Source organism: Drosophila tropicalis, unplaced genomic scaffold (assembly GCF_018151085.1).
Source record: "Drosophila tropicalis isolate 14030-0801.00 unplaced genomic scaffold, ASM1815108v1 contig_805, whole genome shotgun sequence".
In the NCBI taxonomy this organism is placed as follows: Eukaryota; Metazoa; Arthropoda; class Insecta; order Diptera; family Drosophilidae; genus Drosophila; species Drosophila tropicalis.
In genome coordinates, this window is record NW_027173295.1 from 1,221,818 (window position 1) to 1,245,397 (window position 23,580).

The window sequence follows — 23,580 nt, forward strand, 5'->3', positions numbered from 1 at the left end:
ATATGCGGTCTACGATATACGACATACGATCTACGAAATAGACAGGATATGAACTACTATGATAAGCTACATATGTATTTATGTAAATAAATGGCTTTTGGCACTAAATACGAATAAATTAAAATATATGATATTCGTTTATGAATTGACTTTTATTAATAATTCAAAAATTAAGAATTGTTATGTTTAAATTGAAATCTTTTGTTTCTTTCGTTTAGATGGGACGACATTTAATAGACATATAGAAGGAGTACTTCTAGATGCTGGGCGGGGCAATGGACAAAAACAAGTAGACAATTGAATAAAAAACAATACTACGTCCAATTTCCAATCGATTGGACCAAACAATAATGTTCATACATCTTTGATGTGTTTGTTTTTGTTTTGTTGTGCGTGTTCCTGACTGTCAACATTAACAATCCAACTGCTTAAATCCATTGCCAAATTGAACAAAATTAACCATGAGCCAGCATCTAAAAAGTTCTCTTACAATATTTGGTTTCAAAATATTATTTCGAGATATTTTAATTTATGCATGTATATATTTGTGCAATGATTTAATGGTAGATAGTTAATAAATTGATTGAATTTCGTCAAATGATGCCCGCCCCACAGTAATGACTCATGATTCCATTGCCATTGCTGTCTGCTGTTGTTGTTGTTCTTGTTGTTGATGTTGCGGATATTGCTGTTGTTGTTGCTGCTGTGGCTGCGGCTGCGGCTGATGATGCGGCTGCTGATGCTGGGCACAGATACGGATGTCTGTGGTGTATGGGTTAGTTTCTAAATGGCCGCCTTTCTGGGCAGTTGCTGCTTGGCAAACATCTTGCAGTGTCTGCTTGAATTATTTTATTTTCATTTCATTTTGATTTTTTTATAATGAATGAATGGATTTTGATATCGATTTTGATAGCAGATTTATTTGTTCCACAGCGAGAGCAGCGCATGAAGAGAAGGAGTAGGAGGCGTGGAGGCGATATTGAATTCGATTTGCATTTTGTACAGTTCATGAGGGATTTTCATGTTTGTATGTGTTTTTGTATGTATGTAAAATATGTATGTGTATATATTGTGTGTGTGTGTGTGTGTGTCGGGGAAAAGAGAAGAGCAGAGATGTCGAAGGCACAACAAATTAGCAAAAAACGAAAAAGAAACGTACAACAATTTATGCTTTTTTTTTCCCTTTGATTTTCTTTATACAAATGTTGAAGGTGTAGGAGGAAAATGGGAAAATTAGAAAGGGAGGTAGTAGGTAGGTACATAGGTTGTGGGTTGGTGGTTGTAACTGATATTGGATAGGGTGGATGGGTGGGTGGGTTGGTTGGTTGAGAGAGCGCAGCGCAGCGAATTGCATGCAGAGCAATGACCAAGAGGGATGGATGGATGACCAAAGGACTTAGAATCCTGGGTGCCAGGGTGGTAGATTATATCTTTACAAAAAAGAAATATATTGGGCAAGAGAAATCTGAAGTCTCTTTGTATGTATACATATGTAGATATCTTTTGTGTATGTTTGTGTGTGTTCTTTTTGGGTTAAACATTGAAAATATTAATAACATGAAAAAAACAAGTTGAAAAGCCTTAAAATAGTAACTGCAACAACGAGAAGAAAACAGATGAGTGAGAGAGAGAGAGAGAGAGAGAGCTGTGGATTTGGTGGGTGTTGAAAAGAAATGTGAAGCAGCCGATCCAAATGGCGCATTTTTATGATGTCTTGCTCTTGTGCGCAGCATTTTTTGTGGTCAGTTACAACAATCATACAGAAAAAAAAAACAACAACAACAGGGAAACAGAAACAGGCAACAGCAGCAGCAGCAACAGCAGCAGTAAAGGTAGCAGTGGCAATGGTCAGAAAGTGGAAAAGTTGGTTACACAAAATACCACACAATTATTTGTTGTTTTATTGTATTTTATGGATTTGGAAGTTATGTGGTTTTTGTTCTTGATTTAGATATGAATGAGTGCCAAAAGCCATTTGTTTTTCTTATTTTCCAAATAGCCATAAACAACATTTATGTATATTTATGTGTGTGTGTCTATGTGTATGGGTGTATAGATGTGTGTATGGTGCGATTATTATCGGAATATAGATTTATATTCTTTGCAGAGGATGTAGAAGCGATCAAGAAGAGATCAATATCGTTAAATTAATGTTTATAGTATTAAATAAATTAAGAAATCATCCCATGTATGTATGTGGTTGTATTAAAAACCCAACAAAACCTCTCAATTTACAAATATTCAAAGATGTTCTTCTATTTCCAGAATGTTGACCATCATACATACATATGTATGTATATAACATTCCAAATGAATGCTTCGTTATTCGTCATGACACATGTGGAAATTAGGAACATCTTCGATTACATATCAATCTGAAAACTTTTTCAGTTTCCCTCACTGTATAGGAAACCATAACCACATCAAGTCAGTTACAATTTTGGTGAGTGAAGAGGAAAATAAAAATAAATATGTAAATAAAAATAATCAAACAATAATTTACTAAAATATATTACTAAAAGCCACAACAACGAAAGCTTTATAGCAAGAGAATTTAATAATTAGAGAGTAAGAGAGAGATAAAAAAAACTACAGAGAAAGAGAGAGAGAAAGAGACAGACAAGGAAGAAATTTGGAAAACTCAACTCACCCTGGCGCTCTCCTTCAGATCCTGCATTGAGGGATCATTAATGGACTTGCCCGATGCCAATTTAGTGCAATTAATCAAATCACCCAGAGCAGAGGCCACATCTTTAACAGCATTGATGACCATAACTTGCGAGTCCGGTTGAGAGGAGCCCAAAGAGCAGGCGCCACGTTTAACAGCCTCGGCCAGTTGAGCTAACAAGGAAAAACAAAAGTTGATTTTATTAAAATCCATTTCGATTCGCCATAAACTTAAATAATCTGTACTCACTTATGGTCGATACAGCATTCTGGGCGGCAGTGGCCAATTGATCTTGAGTACCGGCAGCGCCAGTAACCAGAACTTTGGTGTCCTCCACGAGAGCCTTGGCTGTCTGCAAAATGTGTTCACGATGATCGGCAAAGCTGCCATCGCCATCCGAGTGTAGAGTGCCGGCAGTGGCAAACATAATTGTTGTGTCCAGGTCGCCAATAATACCGGATACCGTATGGGCGGCATTTATGCAAGCCTGAGTGCCCCTAGAGCCGGCCTGTAGAGCTGCCAGAACTTGGGCCACTTTCTCGGAAACTTCTCGCGCATTGCGTGCAATCTCCTTCTGGGCACTCACATCGTTGGGCCGGGCTCCACCAGCTGACGAACTAATCATGGAGCTAACCGAACGACCCAGATCAATGACTGTGCTGCGAATGCGCATGGCCACGTCTGGTGAGGTGGTTGTAGTGCTAGCTCCCACCGAATCCTGGGTTAGTTGTTGATAGTGTTGGGTCATGTCGACCGCCAATTGTGGCAAAGCTGCTGGCTCCACGCTGCTCTTGGCATTCATCTCATTGGCCAGGCTGGCAATTTCTTTAGCTCTGGCCACCATGCGTGTCTGATAGTCCACATAGGCATCCAGATATGAGGCATTCAGCAGGGATTGCCTTTTATCGGTAAGACGGGTAATTGATCTATTCACCTGATCCATAAGTCCCGTAACGATGCCTGTCTCAGCATTAATCTTCTCGACAGTTTGCTGCAATTCCTGTATAGCCTCTCTTGTACCATCGATTGCCTCGTCCAGGCGTGGATGGGCATGGGTTGCACGCGGATTACCAGCTGAATCTTTGGCTGATTGCACTAATGTAATGGCACTCTCCACAACCGACTTGGTTTGGTTAATCAACGACATCTGCTGTTGACTGTGGACGATATGGGTGCAGGCTCCAATGGCACCATTTACCATGGGCACCACATAACGGGAAATCTCACCCACAGCATGACCCAGCTGTTCGGCATTGTTCTTGCCAGCCACACGAATCGGCTCCAATTTGTCAACCAGCTCCGCTGCCGAGTTCATCGTCTGCCCACTGAAACCATGTAGATTATTGTCCCGCCTCTGGCTCAAACCTTGGGCATTCACTGCCAGAGCACAGCTATCCAATTCTCGAGTACATGTTCCAAGGGTGTGAAGAACTTGTTCGCATTGCGCTTGTCCTGGGGCCTTGTCACGAATGTTGTCCACCAGACGCTTCACAGACTCCGATACGGGTGTGGAGTGCATGGAGAGTTGCTGCCAGACCGGTGGATTGTCCGGCGATAGAGCCAGGGATTTGGCTGCTTTGACCATTTGTACAACTCCATCGATTACACCGCGACCAGCCTGGATAACAGGTTCCTGGGCTTTCCTACCCTCCGCTGATATCTTGGCCGGAATGGAAATAAACTCAGGACTAGAGGCATACTGGCGAACTGCCTTTACAGCCTCCAGCAGGGGTTCCACCAAACGTTCGCGGCTTCCACCAGCTGGTTGCTCTTCAATGGCTTTGATTGCCTGCACTAGATCCGAAGTGGCGGTAGCAACCTGCTTGGCCAAGACAATAAACTCGTTCTTGGCCACCGGATTGGATGTGTTCATCGAGGCCTGGCGACAAATGGAGCACAGATAGCTGGTGTGCTTGGCAATGACTGTGAGAGCAGATATCATTTGTGGCTTGGTGGATTGCTGGCTGCTAACAATGTCGCAATGTTGACGAATGCCCTGATAGGCCCAGGTAAGTTGAGCTTGATCAATGATGCCCGGACGACCGGCAACGCTTGAGGGATGCGAAACACCAATGAGGTAGGCCGCTTGCGATGAACTTTCCATCAGTCCCTGAATGGAATCGTTGACATTGTTCACAGATTGACTGAATTCCACATGTTGCGATTGTTTGGCATTGTTGATCATCTCGGAGATGCCATAGCCCAGATTCCTTGACTTTGCGGTTGCTTGTTCCACACAATCAAAGTAGCCCAACTCATTAATGGGTTCATGGGGATAGTCCAGCATACGGCGAAGTGCCTCTATGTTTCTCATTGCATTGTCGCATTCTTTTTGGCCGGGCGCGGATTGAATACTGGCGTCTACCAACTGATTGATGCTCTCTGTGACGCCGCGTGCAGCAGCATGCAATAGATTCTTGGCATTTGGCTGGCCAGGATCGGCTGCAATTGATTTCGCTGTAGACAGCAAGGAGCACGACTGAGTGGACACATGGCGAAGGCACTCTATAATCTGAGAGCGAACAGATTCTTCTTGTGTCTGACCGGCCATTTCCATGCTGACCGATAGCAGATCTCTGTAGTTGGCTGCAAAGTTGTGACTGCTTTCGGCCAGGGACGCTGGAGAGGCATAGGAGACAACAATCTGACCCCCAGAGCTACTCAATTGCTCTGCCATTTGCTTAAGTTCCGACTGAAGGGTTGCATAGGGACGCGTCGATGGTGGGAACTCGCTCATGCAAAGAATCTCGCTAAGATCGCTGACATTCCTCAGAGCTACATCTACCTCATGCTGACCGGGTATACAGTCTACAGTGCGGGAGAGGGCACCAGTGACGTCTCGACCTGCCTGGGTGAGAGCTTGTGGATCTGCCAGACCCTGGAGCGTACGCTGGGCCTCTTCGATAAGTCTGGCCGAACTGGTCACAACATCATCGGCACAATCAATAATTGCTGGATTTTGGGTAGTAGCAGCCACTCCATGTACACTCTTGGTAAAGTCTCCCAGAGCAAGGGCAGTATCCCGACCGGCTGAGCCTGCATAGCTGTGTTGATTCTGTAAAACTGATGACAGCAATTGGCTTAAGGCTATGCCCACATTCTTGGCCGATTTTCTTAATTCATCAGCCGTATTGTCTACAGTGTCTCCTGGCAAAGGAATCAATTGTCCTGCCAGTGCCGCTTGTCGTGTGTCGTCCAGGACATGATGCAGCTTCCTCACTGCTTCCAAGGCGGACTCCAATTCCTGACCGCCGCATGCATCACGGGCACGCTGTGCCACCGAATGCAATTCGGAAACACTTTGGCCCAAATGAAGGGCACTCTTGGAAAGCTGCGCCGCTGATGGTATATCGGTAACTGTAGGCTGCAAGGCTCGAGAAGATTTCGAAACCTGGAGAGCTGGTTCAATAAACTGTTCAGCTGCTTCGATGAGATTTAGCTGAGCATGTGCATCATCCGGTTGGGCACGTGTCGTTTTCACTGAGGTAACCAACCTTGGGATAGTGTCCGCCACTCTCTTGCAATCTTGGAGCAGTGATTCCTTCGTCTGATGGTCTTGGCTGTGCTGCACGGCATTCTGGGCCGCCGAGATGCATTGGGTGGCAGCCGAAGCAGCTTGCTTGGAGCAATACTCCAAACGTTGTATCAATCCTCGCTTCATTGCTGGAGTATTGGCTGCAGTTGTGGTTATCTCACGCAATTCCTCAGCTGCCCGACGTAAGGCGTTCTGGTTGTCCGCGTCATTTGGATTGGAGGAGCAGAGGCGAGCAGCCTCCACCAATTTGGCGGTAGCATCTGCCAACTGTTTGGCTGCAGACAAGAGACGACGCTGCATATCTGCATCCTGCTGCTGATCCGCCTCGCCCTTGATGCTTTGGATAAGTTGGGCTGTTGTTTGACCCAAAGTGCGGGCATGACGCACCATCTCCTGGGGATCATTGGTGGACACTAGAATATCAGTGCCAATAATGACATTCTCCACCGGACTCAATTCCTGACTAGTACGATTGGCATGCTCGCGGGAGCTCAGCTTAACATGTTCCAGCATATCGGTAAGGCTCTTGGAAACATCTCTGGCTGCGGCCAAAAGGTCCGCCTTCAATTTAGGATCGTTGCTGGCCTCATTGCAGACTTCGCACAAAGAGTTAACAGCTCTGGCTACATTTCGGGCCGCTGCCTCCAATTGTTCGCGACAAGCAGCATTGTGCAAAGTGGGAGCCACCACCTTAGCACAGGCCACAAGCTGGCTCGTGGCCAAGGCACATTGGCTGGCTGCTCCAATGACACGATTTCTGGCTTGCTCATCCTCACAGCTGGCAGCAATGTTTTTGGCACGCAAAACCAATGCAGCTGTAGTATTGGCCACCGCCTTTGCCAGAGCCAAGAGCATATCATGCAAATCACGATTCTCTGGCACCTCTTCTTCGGCAATGGTGCTGAGGACATGTGTGGTGGCTTCGCCCACTCGACTGGCAGCATTAATCAAATGCTGAGGTGGCTCCTTGCTTTCGGGTTCAGCTGCTTTGAGTAGATCACTAAAGGCATTGCAAAGATTGCGAGCTGCTTCCAACAGTTGGTCTCCATTCGAATCGTTCTCCATTAGAGCGGCTATTAGACGCACCTCCTTGGTTACCTCGGGAATTGTTTGGGCGATTTGCGAGACAGATGCGGAAATGGCCTCTGTATCCACTTCATCAGGTTGCGATGCTGTGATAATCTGGGCTGTAGCTGCACTCATAGTAGCAACATGGCTGCTAACTGCCTGCTTAGAGGTATCCAGAGTATTTTCACGCCACTCAATTGACCTCAAGTCGCTGCCTAGCTCTTGGATGGGAGCCTAAAAAGCCAAAATCATACAAATTATTGACCATACTAGCAGAATAATATTGGGCATTTGCATTACCTTGGTTCGCAACTCTTCATCGGCGCGTAATAGAACATCCTGACCAGCAGATATATAACTGAGAAGTGCGCGTTGCGGTTCCGTCAGATTTACAGAACTAATCCGCACTTCCTTAGTCTGCAGAAGGCAAGGAAAAAATATTTAATAAGTTAGCTATTGAATCTACCAAACAACAAAAAGTAAATAAATTCTAATGAGGTGACAATTCATACTTTGTAAAATTTTGGATGACCGTTATCTGTATTCAGAGATTTGCAGCATGTTAAAGGAATGTTAAAGAAATGCATCAGAGATTAGACTTATGTATGTAAATATGTATATTTTTATATTAAATGTAGGCGATATTGTGTGTTTGTAGTTGTGTTAGAAAAATGTGCAGTGGCAACATAGGTAAAAAGCGCGTGAAATGAAATTGTGATTGTTAGTTGGAAAATGTTCTTTTTTTTGGGCGGTTTTGACCAGGGTGACTTACCGTGGGCGGCTGGTGCGCATGATTGACCTGGCCAACGAAGGCTCCATACTGTACGGTCTGCACTTCGTTCTGGGTAAAGGTGCGCTCGCCTATAGTTTTTTTTCCACACAGACGAACAACAGGGTGGGTTGTAAATAAGATATAGAAATAAAACAAATAATACAAAACCAAACATTAGCGTACACAAAATAAAGATAAGATTCGAAAAAGCACAAATAAATTCAATTTAATCTATATGTTTCTCGCTTCAATACAATAGTTTCTTAAAAGAGCTTTTCATTTTAATTTGTATTTTTCATTTATCAATCATATTGAACAAAAACATAAAACAAAGAATACCAAGCCAAGTATAATGCTTTCGTTTGGCATCGGCTAGATAAATAAATGTACATATATATGTATGTACATATATACATTTAAGAAGCTCAAGCTATTGTGCATATACATATGTATAGATATATCAATTAGAAGGAATTCATTAAACTTACCATCATATGGCCGCATAATGCCCGGATGTGCCAAACTCTCCAAGTTAAGTTTTTCCACACGATTCGTTTCATGTTGCAAGAAAGTGGCCCTGGAAATGATAAGTATATATTATATATATCAACTCTTTACAAATATAGGCTCAATTTGCAGGACTTACTTAGAAGGTGCCACTGACTCTTCAACCATGGTGGATCCCTCATCACCCTCAATACCAATATGATCCTTGGTTTGTTTCTTCTTCAATATGATATCAATATAGCCGGCAATAAGTTGGACAATTTGCTCAGCTTCTGTAGTCTGGACTGAGTAATATTGATTGGCATAATCACCAAAATCAAGGGTGAATGTGTTTGGCGAGGCACCCCAACGTCGTACTGTGGTAAGTGGCCAGGAAACCAAAATTTCCTTGGTATGCTCATCCAGACGAAGCACAGAGTCTTTGGTTACACCCAATAGACGTGGAACCAACTTGTTCTTGCCATTCATCTTTTCCTTGACAAGGAAGAAGGTAACACCATACGTGGGCAATTCGCGAGCTGTCTTCGTGTACAGGACTTTGGCATCGATTTCCGATAGGTCGTCATGTTTTCGATGTTCGGCAAATACTTTCTTTTCAATGTTTTTCACACGCACATACGATTGAGGCAGAAAATCCTTTAAGCTATACAGTGGGGACAAATTGAAGATTGGAGATTAGATTCTAGAACTTTATTCTGCATTCGATTAGCAAACTTACTCCAAAAATCCTGGCTTGTGCTTGGCCGCATTATGAGGTCCAAACTGTATATGCACTTGGATACCTGCGAATTCACAAGCCTTATCCTGAGTAACTGGATGTGTACCATCCAGAATGGCATCTCTGGCCTGAACATAGAGCAAGTTCAACTGCACTGGATCACGGGAATCAATGTTCTGGTCAGAGAAGAAGAATCGACGACGCAGCAAAACCGTCTCCGATTCATCAATGCCCTGTTCCCTCAAGGTACGACTTACATCCACCCAGTTCACTAAGGATTGGACAATTGTTTTGTTGAAATTAAAAATCTCTAAAGCCCTCTAAACAGGATATTTCTACTCACTTTCATCATCCGTTTTTAGTTTCTTGCGTAAACTTTCCATTTTGGCATCGCGATCTTTCTCCATAATCTTACGCTTTAGAGTTAGAGTGCCAAATTTATTATCCGGCAAATTCTCATTCTGTGCTTCGTTGTCCTCACGGACCAAGCCGTATTCCTCATGATTGGTTATACCAATTTTGGTGCATATTACAACCATTAACTGCGAGACAGGCTGTGAGTCGTCCACCAGAATGGTTTTCACGGCTCCGTCCAACATTCTCACACGTAATATGCGCGTCTTACAACGATATTCCAGAGTGTCCTGATTATGCAGAATATAATAGCCCAAAGCACGTCCAGCCTCGAGCCAAACGCCTTGCTGGTTCTGCTCATCCGAGATAAACAGACCATATTCGCTGGCTAAACAGAGGGAGATAGTAACAGAAATAGTCAGAGTGAGAGCGAGGCAGAGAGATACAAAGAGCCAGTAAAGAAGAGCGAGAGAGAGAGTGAGAGATAGAGAGGGGAGTGATTGAGAAAAAAAAAAAAAGAAGAGTGCACTCGGAGCAGGACTGGATGTATGTGCATATATGTATATTTCAATATGTTATTGTTTTACTTACGTTTTCCCTGCACTGCTTCAGCAAATTTATCGCGAATAATTTTGCATGCATCGTGGACTGTGGTATTTGGTTGGAATTGTATGGTCTTGGTCACCCGACCACCTTCCAGCTGTATGCGCAGCGATAATGTGGACATCTTGGCCTGGTCGTCGTCGTCGCCTATGTGGTCGTTTTCGTTGTTTTTTATCTTCCACAACAGTTCCTGCTAGAACTGTTTTAACTGCTGCTGTTACTCCTCCTCCTCCGCCTCGTCGACTCTTCTTCTTGCTTAGGCTTAGTTTATATGGTGTAGAAATTGCAAAAGGCACTGCAAAAAAAAGACGAAAACCAAAAACAACAATTGAAAAAAAGAGAATATATCTGAATATAAATGCCATAGAGAGAAAATAGAAATAGAAACCCAGAGACCAGAGACCTAAAGCCACCCCCAAAGTGTAAAGAGATAGCCAGGAAAAGAGGCAGCCACCACCCAAAAGCAGACGGCCGATAAAGTTGCTGATGAAAATCTTCTACACAAACACACTCACACTCACAAAAACCCACACACACACACAGTAGAGAAAAAACAAGAGAGGCAGTGGTGGCAGAGAGAGGCACTTCAGTTACCAAATCAAAGACAGCTTCTTTTTTTTGATGGGGTGGGGAGCTAGCAACGTACTCGCCCCCCACTCCGTTACCCAGAACAGGACCAAGAGAGACCAGGCCGGGCAACAGAATTCTGACGCCGTTCCGGATTTTTAGCTAAGTTCACTTAATGCTCCCCCTACTCTGATGCCATTGCTACTTCTTCCACCCCTCTGCGAGCGGAGTTTCTGTAATTGATTTTCTGTCGCCTGCTTTTGATCCTGCGACAGCCCAAAAAGCTGCCTCTAAGTGTGTCACTTCAGCCCTGGGATGGGTAGCACCAAATATATTTTGCCTATGACAAAAATCAATAATTTACATGGATAATGTTTTGTTATTGCTCTTCTTTTGTTTAGTTTCAATGTACTTTTTGCCTTTTTACTTCTCTTCTCTTCTCGTCTCTCTTCACCATGCATATTGCTGTCTATTTCCCACTATGAAAACGAAGAAGAAGCCAGGCAGGCTGGCATTCAAAAAACACTTGATATTTCCGACAATACTCCTCTTAAACACACCCACAGTCGTACACACACACGCACAAGAGGACTGGAGTATTACTTTTTATAACTGGGCTGGATCCTGGTTCCATATGGCGGCTAGTCCTAGAATCTGTAGGCGGCTTCCCACAGCTTTGCTTTATTTAATTTTTTTTTTCTTTTCTCCTTTTATTTGAATATTATTATTTTTTTCTTCTATTTTTTGAGGAAGAGGCACGTCCGTTGGGCTCGAAATCTGGCACGTAACTGACACGTACGTAACTGGCAACTGAAAAGTTTACCAGGCCTAAGGGATGCTGCAAAGTCGTTGCCGACGTTGTCAGCATCATCACTGTTAACCGGATTTTTTGTCTGTCTGCTGCTGCCGGCGGTGGTGGTAACCGCAAAGAGACTGTGTGACTGTGACTGTGACAGTAGCGGCAGCAGCGACCGGGACAGCGAGAGAGAGAGAAAGCGAGATTATGGAGCCTGCGCAGACAAAGCAAGAGAGAGAGAGAGAGAGCGACTTAAAGGGGATGCACCCCCAGACTAGGAAATTTTTTACCCTTGAGTGAGTACTTTCATACTCTCTCTGGTAATCTCTTAGTTACTCTCTCTTTCTTTCTCTCGGCCGGTTACTCTCTTCTCCCTTAACTTATGGATTTTCACGCCAGATAACGGCCGTCTGAGTGGCGCCAACCGACGGATTGGCAGCGCCTTGCGCAGCTTAAACCGTTCATGTTCTTAGCGGCTGCCTATGTGGGAGTGGTAGTTGGGCTATAGTGGCCTATAACGGTAACCACTTGCTACTGCGTAATCTAAACGCTTTGCCAAGAAGGAGTTTGAAATGCGACATGCGCGCAATAATCTAGGACAGGTTCAAAGACGTCTAGAGAACGCTTGTTCGAAAGCGTTTAAACTGACAGATACAGTTAGGGGAAAGATGAAATTAGTCAAGAAACCACACTTCAAATTGTCTGAGATTGGGATAAATATAAATTTTGGGGTAACTTAGAGTACGAAGGCAATAAAGTTCGTTTTGAAAAACATGTCCCCTTTAATGACATTTTCGTGGAGAGCTCCAGTGAAAACCAATACTCTGCTATTAATTGAATTAACTGAGGAGAGACCACGCTATCCGCATCCCCACCACCACCACACATCAGCTTTGTTCTGGCCGTGAAGGACCCCAAAAAAGCAGGCAGCTAACTAAATGATGATGTCTCCCACAAAATAAACAAGCACTCAGAGGATAATAGAGAGATAGAAAGAGAGAGAGAGAACAAAACTGTCAGTGTCACATCAGCGAAATGGATGCAGGGCAATGTGGACATTGCAGGATAGATTTCACTGAGCACAAACGCAAACAATATTCAATAAGGGAGATAACTAAATTCAAGCGGACACAGTGCAGCAGCAGCAGAACAGCGACAACCAACAGAGTTATGACTTTAGATGTACCTAATAGAATCAGTCAGAGCCACAAAAGGTCCACCACATGGATGCAAAGGCTGCCATGAGAGCATATCACATTACAAGCAACATTTTCCCAGTTTTCATGTATAGCCCTGTGACATTTATGATTTCCTTTTAGCCTGCCAAAGGCCAATAAATATTAATTTTAGCGCAAAAACATTTTTGGCAACTGAAAGCTGGAGAAGGTAACATCATAATCATAGATGGTAGTAAACGTAGCAAGAGTGAGAGTGAGTTTAGCCCGCGGCGACCACGAATTTTCATAGTGGCCGCCTGCATCTTGCTAGCTACTCCCACTCGATTCGACTCTACTCTACTCCCTCACAGTTGGTCACCAAAAATGCAAATGGAAGTGGGCAACTCTCACTAATTGGCAGCCACTTTTCACTCAGAAGTCACACTGAGTTGCTAATGGATGTAATTTACGGCCAGCTAAGTTTTCTATGACTCTAACTAATTAATTGCTCCTGGATGTTGTGTTTACGAGTCTGGATGCCACCGCAGCTAGAGCTCTCTATGCACTTTCATTTGCGATTGCTCAGGCCAATGGCAAATTTTGTTAAACTATAAGCATATTCCAAAGAAATTTACCATCATTGCAAGTGGGTACTTAGACTTTTAACGATTATTGGAATTGTTTGATAGATTTCAAAGAATTTGAAATAATCGACAGCTATTATCTACTGATAATCAAAACCCGCCCAACATGTAAACATTTTATCGCTTCATAAAGTTGTAATTCTCAACTTGTTTTGGCGTTGAAGCATCGCAATTTTGGTTGTTTAAGAAGAAACCCCCCTGATTTCAGTTTGTTTCCCAAAATTAACTATTCATTTGAATAATATAAGGTCTCAAAAATAAAATGGTTTACTTACTTTTCGTACACATTTTAAAGCTCATATCGTCGATTAGTTTATTATTTAACACACAAACAAAAAAATATATTGACAAAAAAAAAACAGTTTTGTTTCGGTATTTTCGGTTGTTTTCTTCTTTCTAAGGCACGAAGCTTATGCGGCTAACGCTTATGGCTTATAAAGGCACGCTAAGGCGTTGTGTTGTTGTGTGAGTGTGATTGTGGTGTGTTGTTGTGTTATGTATAAAAATTTCTTTGTAGATCGATGTTGTTTTTTTTTGTTTTTTTTTTTGTTTTTTTCTTTTTTATATTATTTTAGTTTTTAAGGTTTGACGTTGTCTCGAAGGCGTAACGGTTTTGAAGGGGGATTTTAAAAATCGTTGACTGCGACGGCAGTGCTAGATCGGAGTGCACCACCTAGTTTGGGTGTGTGTGTGGTTAGGTGATACGCAACTCCTTTTAAGGGGGGCGCAACTGCTCGACGAGCTGAGGCACGTTTGTGGTGTGTGTGTTCAAAACGGAGCGTCCTGTCCGTTTATTGTACAATGAATTGTACAGAACCGAAAGTTTGTGATCAATTAAAAAGGAAACACGAAAAAAAAAATATTACAAACTCTAACACAAATGACCGCTAACAATTGCAGCAAAAAACGTCTTTACAAATAGCTTAAAAAACGCGTATACATAACGTGAACAATGTTTATTTTTGGTGTTTTTTTTTTTTTTTTTTGTAACGTTTAAAATTTCTAAAAGCTTTTTTCTTCTTGTTATATATATATATATATATATATGAGTGTGTGTGTGTGTATATATATTGTATAGATGTGTTGTATATAGATAAAACGTGTAGGATTTTTATAAAAAAAAAGCAAAGAAAAAACGTGTATTGTGTTGTTTTCTTTCTTAGTTTTTGTTATTTAAGGCAAATTATTGGCAGAGTTTCGAGCGACGATTAGAGCCTAGGGCTGAAAATCGCATTGACTTAATAAGGGTCTATATGACAAGTACGACGACAAAAAAAAAAAAAAAAAAAAAAACGGTTTTGGAAAAAAAATTCAGCAAGGCACTCGACGACAATGCAGCGAAGTTCTAAAAAGAGTTTAAGGCACACTATTTGACGAACTAGGCCCGAAAGTCGTTACAAAAGGCACTTCACACAGAAACTTAACAAAAAACTTAACAACTCAGTTAACTGAATAACAGGCACAAAACGGTTTTAAAAACGCGACTTTTTGTTGTGTTTGGTTTCCTCTTTGTTTTTGACTTGTAAGTTCGCTCTACTAAATATATATTTCCTCTTCTGTTTATTATTTTTTAGCAAGTGTCAGCGCTGGCAAGTTTTGCCCGATCTGCGGCTAGGCCTAGAGTGATGTGTTTTCCCGACGACACATCGTGCGCTTCTGACCTAAACATGATTCATTCCACAAGTCGTAAGCATTATGAAAATCATCTGGCGTCGCTTTGGCGCCGTAGATGATGCTGCGCGCATGCTCCACGACCAGAAAAAAAGGATGCTGCTGCTGCGCTGCTGCCAGCATATCCTTATGCGGCGTGTGCGGTGTCAATTGGTATGTGTGTGTGTGCGTGTGTTTGTGTCTGTATGATGTCCTGAAGGCAGGAAAAGGATGCAAATATGCCAAACTATGTGGTAGTAGGTGTGTGTTTGTGTGTGGTTCTGTTCGCTTCGATGAGATCGTAAAAATTGCCTAAGAGAATGATAAAGGAGGTCGAGGTATATGGGACGGGTACAGAGGGTGGTGGTGGTGGTTGGTGGACAACGCAACGCAACTTAGCATTTTTGGTAGTGTTCTTTTTCTTTTTTTTTTTTTTTTTGTGGGCAACCCCGTCGTCGTACGCAATCCACCACCAACTGGGCTTACCCAATGGGTGGCTCTGGACCACCAATGGGTGGACTCCGCATTTGGCTTATGTACAACAACATGAACAACTTGATATTGTTGTTTACTTGCCTAAGTTATATAAATTGAGTTTGCTCGTTTTCGTTTTTGTTGTTGTTGTTGAAGAACAACAAAAACCTCATCAATGCATGGAACATGAATAATGGAAGGAACTCTAAAGAACAAGAACAAAAACAAAAAAACGGAGCACATCATCTTATAAGATTTAAGAACTGCGGGAGATCTATGGACAACATTTGGACATTTGAAAGTTTCTAATTAGCAAAAACACAACTTTCAGATTGTAGACTCCGAGATCTCTTGATTAATTGAATTCAGATGAGTAATGAGTCAAGCAAAATAGCAAGGGTAATAAGATTTCGTGGGGTTGGCCTAAAACTATGCAACACATTTTGTAACATTTTGATTACAAGAGAAGAGATATAGCAAATAGCAGTAGTCACAATAGCAGGACCTCCTCCCATATACCTTCACCTACTATCACATCCCTACATTCACACCCACACCAACAAAATGCCATTCTAACCAAGTTCTTTATCGCCGCTATGAAAACCAGTAAAAAAAAAAAGCAAAAGAAGGCAAAATGAAAGAAGCAAAAAAAAGGGAAAAACTTGACTGGCGCGACTTTGTGGCGCCAATGCCACCATTTTGTCTGGGGCTCCATATAAACGTGCGAGTGTCGGGTGGTGTATGCCTTTTGCGTAGGAGTCCTGCCTGGTCCTGTGCAAGGAATCTGCACAGTTTTCACTTGTCTTGGCCCACGCTTCACTCTTTCACACAGTCGGACCATGTTTTCTTCTGATTGCTTTTCTTTTCCCAGTTCAATAGAGGTTTCTATGTGTGTGTGTGGCAAGGATAACAAAATGTCATGATGCTGCGCCAATGTGGAGCCTTTTATGTAATTTCCACATTTTTTTTTTTTATGTATATGAATATATATTTGTGTTTGTCGTATTAATAGTCAGAGGCAAAGGCCATAAAATGAAATGGAAACCGCAGTTAGTTTTCCTTTCAACGACTAGGCCTACAAGCATGTTATATCCAAAACCAAATACACTAAAAATATCCCTCAACTCAAAAGTAAGTAGACACTAGAACATAAGTATATTCTAATGTTAACCATTGCAAAGAATAGAATTTACAATCGACTTTAGTTAATTGCAATTATGTGTAAGTAATTGAGCAATTTACTTAAAACTCGCACGAAAATGGTTAAATTTGATGCACTTAATGCCCAAAGTGGCCACAAAAGCGGGTCGTAATCTCATTTAATACCCTAGCACACAACATAACTTAGTCACACTTAAAATGATTAGAGTCGAGCGAAACATATTAAATTTGAACGACATCGAAGTTTTGATACCCTTTGCTTTTCTTAAAAGATCATAGATCAAATTTAGATCAAACAACTAATTGGCACCTAAACCAAGCTCAAGTCATTCTTTAACTAGTTTGTTTGATCTCCAATTAAGAGATCTTTAACCCTAAAATTAGCACTTACCTCAAATCGTTATAAGCCGTCTTAAAAATTCCAGGGCCTAGTTTATATATATCTGTTTCAGTTGGTTTTATGCCTCTTTTGGCTGATTTTGGGAGGGATATAACTTTCGAAAGTTTGATTTGTTATTTGCTGAATGTTTTCGTTGTTATGTTTTGGATTTCGTTGTTGTTGTTTCTGCTGTCGTTTATGATTTGTATATGAAATCTGTGAATAAAAGAAGAAAAAACAACGAGCAACGGTTGAAAGTTGGTTAACAATAAAAACAACAAAATAAACCATAATCCATACTATAACTAAGACATTTGCGAACGCAATATAAATCTTTTGAATGGCCATCAGAAGCACCAGCAGCTGGCAAGAAGGCGACGATGGATGATAGAGGATGGTAAATGGGAAGGGACGCGAGGTGAGGGGAGAAGAATGGGGGCATGGAGTGGGGGCTTGTGTAACGTACTGCAGAGATTAAGTGCGCCTGGCCACGGTGGCAACAACTTCAAAGCTCGCAATGCACTCGAAACTCAACGCACAAAGCATTTTTCCTGTTTTCATTTTCCATATTAGCAATGCGCGACCTCATCGAGGGTCGGCGGTCGATTGGCGGGTGCCGGGTGCAGGGAGACGTTAGTCAGTAGTCGGAGGAGGTAGGGAGAAGACACAGATGCTGACTTGAAGCTGATGCTGCCTGCACATATATGGCTATATGCTTGGCATTGCGGTTAATGCCACCAAAGCAGCCGTAACAACCGATATGTAAGTATATATAGAAGTTGTCTGAAGAATGCTGCACCAGACTTTTTCCATTAGCGCGCGCTCACACACACGCACGCAAACACACACACACACATACAGCAAACATTGCATTACTTCGAATGGAGTTTTGTTTATAAAAAATCAATCAACACCCAAAAGGCCCAAAACTGTAAAAGGAGTGTAGAGAGTGGAGTGGAGTGGCATAGTGTAGAGATCTATGCAAGAATGCGGCTGCTGTTGACCATTAAACATGCTACTCAACACAACAAACAAAAGAGAGCAACAAAAATTTGCAAGATACACTCAAAAGGAGTCGGTCGGAGGCTCCCCTAGGCGACACTTATTAAGCCTTGTCCCATGCCATGTTTCCGCCCACATATCTCAGTTACAGGTGCATGTGGCATCTAGGGCGGAGGCAGCCACCCTCACCCAATTCATTGACACGACAAAAGAGCGGCCTGCTTTTTTGGCTTATTGTTTATTGCGTGGGTGCCCCCAATTGGAGCCCGATCTTTACGTTGCCGTCTGCCACCTGAAAGCGAAAAGCCATTTGCAGTGGGCGTTGGACAAGTTTCTTGCTTAGTAGGTCGGCTGGTTGGCTGATTGTATGTTGTAGGCTGATTGTGTGAGAGGCGAGAGTCTCTTTCATGTTTTTCATTCGCGAAGCAAGATCAATCAAAAATTACAAAACGATAGCGTCACGTAGTTATATCGAACGCAATCTGAGACCTTGGCACGATTCTGATGTGGGAACAGATGTCTGGATTAGGTGTACAGCACGTTCTAGATATCTCTCTACATATATACATATACATATGTCTATACATACATATAAAGGTAAAGTTTGTCTAGTTAACGATTGATTGTTGCAATCAATTAAAACAAAAAAAGACGAACATTTAATAATGTGTGTGACATAATATGATCATGCCCAGAAATATATTTCAATAATCATTACATCATTCGAAAATTTTATGAAAATTTTACAACTACAGTTCGAAAAATAAACATGTGTACACAGTAGCTAAACAAATTGTTTTGATTTTGGTGTCACCTCACTAAAATTACTAAAATCGATTAACATATATTTATCTAGTCTGATTAATCTGACAGGATACTCGTGTTTCATAGGCTCAAACATGATATTCCTAAATATACATGGTGTATGAAAACTAATATAACAAACACACATGCTCAATGGGCAATAAATCACAAAATATAAAATTGAAAAAAAGGAAAAAAACGAAGCTGTTCAACGTCAAATGTGTTGAAAAATTCACAATGCGTAAAAGTTTTTCCTTTCGACTATAAAGGCGCGCACAGATTTTAATTAAACCAAAACAACAGGCAGCCTCAAAATACATACATACATATATATAGACCATACAAATATATATCTAAATTCGAATATGTACATATATCCACAATCTATATGCATTAGCTGCGCGTATATGAAAGCTAAAAATATACAGCATTAATGCGAGAACTTTTCAAGGTAAACAAAGCATAATTTTTGAAGTGTAACTCACTGGCTAGGCAATGATCCTATGGATTTTCCAAAAACCAAACCAAATCAAAATCAATGAAAGGAGAATGAAAAAAGAAAACAAAAGTGTGAAGAAATTAAGCCCAACCTCCGCTCAACTAATCTTCTATATATGTATGTATGTATATTATATGAATCTTTGCATATAGTATATATGTATATGAATGTATATATTATCCATCTCACCCTCTCTGTCTTGCTTTTCATGTGTGCCACACAATTTTCACGGCACACTGAAAAATAGAACACAGCCACAAGATCAGAAGCCATCGCCACCAGCATCATCATCATCAGCACCACCACCACCTACCTACCTATCTTCTATTGAAAGCTAAATGCCGGCAAAGTCAACGTCAAAAAGGTGCCATGAATCTAAACATTTGAATGAGGAGGACTTTTTCTTTGTTGTTGTTCTTATTTGTTTTTGATCATGGGGGCAATCTTGTACGCCAACCTTCCTCCCCTCCCCATTCAACCCACAACAAATATACAAAAACAACAATATAAATGTTCATTTAGTTGGCTAACTGCCCCAACCGCATCTGATGCGGGAGCTTTGCTCATTGCTGATGCTAATACCCCGATTCTCGGGGGGTGTATAAGGAACTGTGACGATGAGGGTTAGAATGATGGTGGGGTAGGGGCTAGGGGGTGGCATTCATTAATTTGATTTGCTTTGCTTTGCTTTTTGCAAAACCAAATGACTCATCGCTGAATTTTTAGACATTTCTGCTGTATTTAGCTTAGAGGTTCAAACAGATGGCCAGCAGTCAGCGGCAGCCCCCAAAAAGAGGCTGCCCAATTGGAGAGGGCGAAAATCGTATCTACACTACAAACAACTGATGATGATTATTATTAGTGATGTGCCTGAGTAACGATTCATGGCAATTCTTTTTTACAATTGATGTCAGCGGAAATTTGTCAAAAAAAGAAACACACATAAAAAACTGAATGGTCCATAAACAGAGAGAGTGACAGAGAGAGAGAAACACACACAAATGATGTTTGACAAATGTGTCACGATGGATCTTTGTTGGGTTTGTGCTGTTTTTTGTTGTTGTTAATTTGTCCAGGTTGAATAACAAGTGTAATTATGCATGTATGCATATGGAACAAGAGGAACTACATTAATTTGGCATATTTGTTGTAGTTTCCATTGAAAGCTATTACGAAATAACACTAGAGAGGAATAATAGAATAAAAAAGAAAAACCTCTGTTTAAATTACCTCATCGTTATATGCATATGGGACGCAAAAGTTTACAGGACTCTTTCTATGAACTAGTTGTGAAAATAACATTTTATTGGTTTTTTGGATTACAGGGTATTTGCTAAAGCCTGGTATTCTGACTCCAAGTTGAGTAGATACAAGCTAAGACAATTTTCCCATAAATCAAGCATGTTTATTTTACGATTTTGGCAAATTATATATATTTGTTTTCATAGGCTTTAACACCTTTTATAAACAACAGTCACGTTCTTGCGTTTCCTTGCATACAACGATGGGGCCGATCTGAGGGCGTTCAACTCGAACTAAATGATCGGTCATAAACATTTGCTTATGCCTTCTTCGGTAAGCCACATTGTGATAAAAACGTTTCTTAAATATGCAAAAAAAAAAGAAAAGAAATGCCAAAGTGGAGCAGCAGTGAAGAGATAAATAAGACAAACGCTTAAGTAAATATAAACAGTGACCGGAGAGAAGATACAGGATAGGAGTGCATTGCTGGCCAAGAGTGCCCACTCCCAGCAGCAGCAGCAACTCGGTTGGGGGTCAATAAGAGCCAACCCATTCGAACTTTGCAATTTGACTTGTGGGTGTGGAAATCTGGTGCAGATAACCCCACAGTTGTAATTTGAGTAAACAAGACGTTGTCGTCGCCAAAGCGACTTTGTCTCGCCTCAGATCTCTGTCTCTCTTTCTCTTTCTCTTGCTCGTCTGGCAAACAATGGGCCACAAATTTTTGTATCACTATCAGCATCAACAACAACAACAACAAGAACAACAATGAGCAGTCCAATGATGGCAAAATCCAGATAAAAGATGCATTAAAAGTAACAAAATACACAATAAATAAACAACAAACAATAAGAAAGAGAGAACGAGAGACAGAGAGGGAAAGAAAGAAAAGCAAACAAACAAATCAAATCGAATGAATCGACACAAAGTGACGTCAAGAGAAGGGCGCAAAATCACGGCTGGATGGGCTCTATATCTGAATGAATGAATTGTTGGGTGGGTGGTTGGTTGGTTGGTTAGTTGCCTAGTTTATTCATTCGCTTGGCCTATAATTTTCAATTAGCTCGACCTCAAGGTGGTTACCAACAAAAGAGAGGGTTTGAGTGAGTGTACATACATCATAATGTGGCCAAATTATATCAACCTTAGCCAACAGATGATAAGCATCGACAAAGCTAATTAAGACCCTTTGAAGGCACGCGTGTCCCACAAAGCCCTGCAGCTGTAATTAGCTTCTCTTAACAAATTAATGCTTATCAATCATCACTGAATCTTATCAGTAAGTAAGCAGTTCGATAAATATTCTCAATTTCGAAGAATCCCCAGGTCTAAGATTAAAGAGATTCCAATTTAACTTTTTTCTAACTAACAATAATAAGCTTACAAGAAATTGTTAAACATGTGCAAACTAATCAAAATTGTACAGATTGTTCGGTATTAGCATATAAACTATGTACATATGTATGTATATGCATGCAGGAACCCTTCGACTTCCTTCCGTTTTATTCTGTTTGTGTTTTTTTCTTGGTTTTTCTTCACTCTACATAAAAGACATTGCCAGGCAATTTTATGATTGGATGCCAAGCTCCCATTCCCAGCAGCAGCAGCAGCCCACTTAAGACCTCCTTCTGCCTTCCGTTGTCAATCGTAGACAGCAAAAAATTAGGCTCCCGCCAGTCGGGCTCCAATGGATTTTCGCACAAGTGAGTGCCAAAAGAGACAAATACATACATATTCATATACGAAATACATATATAGAGACACACACACGTATGTATATGTAAGGCATCCCTCCCAATTGCAGCTATCAAGATTGAAAAGGGGAGAGTACTTGAATGCCATTGCATCTACACATATATGTATATATATATATAAATAAATACGTTTATATATATATAGTTATAAAGACACAAAGCTGTTCCATTGATTAAGGGTGCCCCTCCCCAAAATAAAAAATATATATACAACAAATTGTCTGACAAGGCCAGGAAATACATAATATAGCAATAAACTGCCAGTGGACACGCGAATCTTAGATTGGATAATCAACTTAGCAAAGGGGGTTTTTTTTCCTCCTTTCCCTTTTTTTTCGTTTGCTAATATATTTTTAACATCAAGGCTTATGGTAATGGACGGACGGTGGTTATGAGAAAGGTGGGGAAGGTTAGAAAAGAATTCATTTGAAATGTCTTTAGTTTGCTCATGAGAAACTAGGAAATCGGTTGACAAACTAAACAACTGACAGGGTGATGAAGTGGCTATCTGCGTGTGTTATGGCCACCTTAGCCTAACTCGCTACCTCCCTCCCACTTTTTTCCCCAGACACATACATACATATGTACGTATGTATATCTATCTATCGATGTATGTATACATATCTATCTCTATCTCCTCGCCAAAATCGTCTAACCGAATGACGACTGACGTAATCAAGCAGGGATTTACGACACTCAGAGTAGTCGAAACCGAAACAGAAAACAAAATACCCAGCCCACATTTCTGACAAGATAAAAAGGCGGGAAAAAACAGCTAAATAAATAAAATACAATCATAAATAAATTAAATGCACTGTCCTTATTCCATCAGTAGTCACTCAATGTAATATAAAAATTGGAAATTAATTTTTGCATAAATCTTGGCCTTCCAATATGGTGACAATGACAACGTCAGCACCAACAACAACAACAACATTAACTACTTCCATTCTATATTTAGAATCGGATGCTCATTTACGTACACATATGTATGTATGTGAATAATATTCTTTATCAGCGGTATGCAAATAGTAGTAAACAAGGGTTCCTTAAGCAGCTGCTCCCCTGTGTTCACTTAGGCTCAGAGCAGAGCAGAGCACAGAGGAGGAGATGAGTCAACCACAAAATGATGAGTAAAAGAAGAAAAAAAAAAAACAAATAAAGGGAATGCGAATCGAAAAGGAAATGCCTGAAATTCCAATTCGGTTGTTCGCCCACTTTCCTGC

At 41.3% G+C, this 23,580-nt stretch overlaps 1 protein-coding gene across 7 annotated transcripts in view; it reads right to left on the bottom strand.

The window, feature by feature from the left end:
- The window catches only part of rhea (Talin_middle and talin-RS domain-containing protein rhea), a 33,784-nt gene that overhangs the window by 3,991 nt on the left and 6,213 nt on the right, over positions 1-23,580 (bottom strand). For 3 of the 7 annotated variants that reach the window (XM_068293997.1, XM_068293999.1, XM_068293998.1), the window contains exons 2-11: positions 17,066-17,269; positions 10,214-10,520; positions 9,612-10,010; positions 9,269-9,539; positions 8,690-9,193; positions 8,532-8,620; positions 8,044-8,132; positions 7,572-7,688; positions 2,918-7,505; positions 2,651-2,841 (exon numbers count right to left, since the gene is read on the bottom strand). In XM_068293997.1, coding sequence (XP_068150098.1) covers positions 2,651-2,841; positions 2,918-7,505; positions 7,572-7,688; positions 8,044-8,132; positions 8,532-8,620; positions 8,690-9,193; positions 9,269-9,539; positions 9,612-10,010; positions 10,214-10,349 — 6,384 coding nt within the window. In that variant the 5' untranslated portion in view covers positions 10,350-10,520; positions 17,066-17,269. Of the gene's footprint in view, positions 1-202; positions 836-2,650; positions 2,842-2,917; positions 7,506-7,571; positions 7,689-7,783; positions 7,810-8,043; positions 8,133-8,531; positions 8,621-8,689; positions 9,194-9,268; positions 9,540-9,611; positions 10,011-10,213; positions 10,521-11,395; positions 11,483-13,664; positions 13,683-17,065; positions 17,270-23,580 lie in introns of those variants that run through there. The other 4 variants (XM_068294002.1, XM_068294001.1, XM_068294000.1 and 1 more) reach the window with 4 other exon arrangements.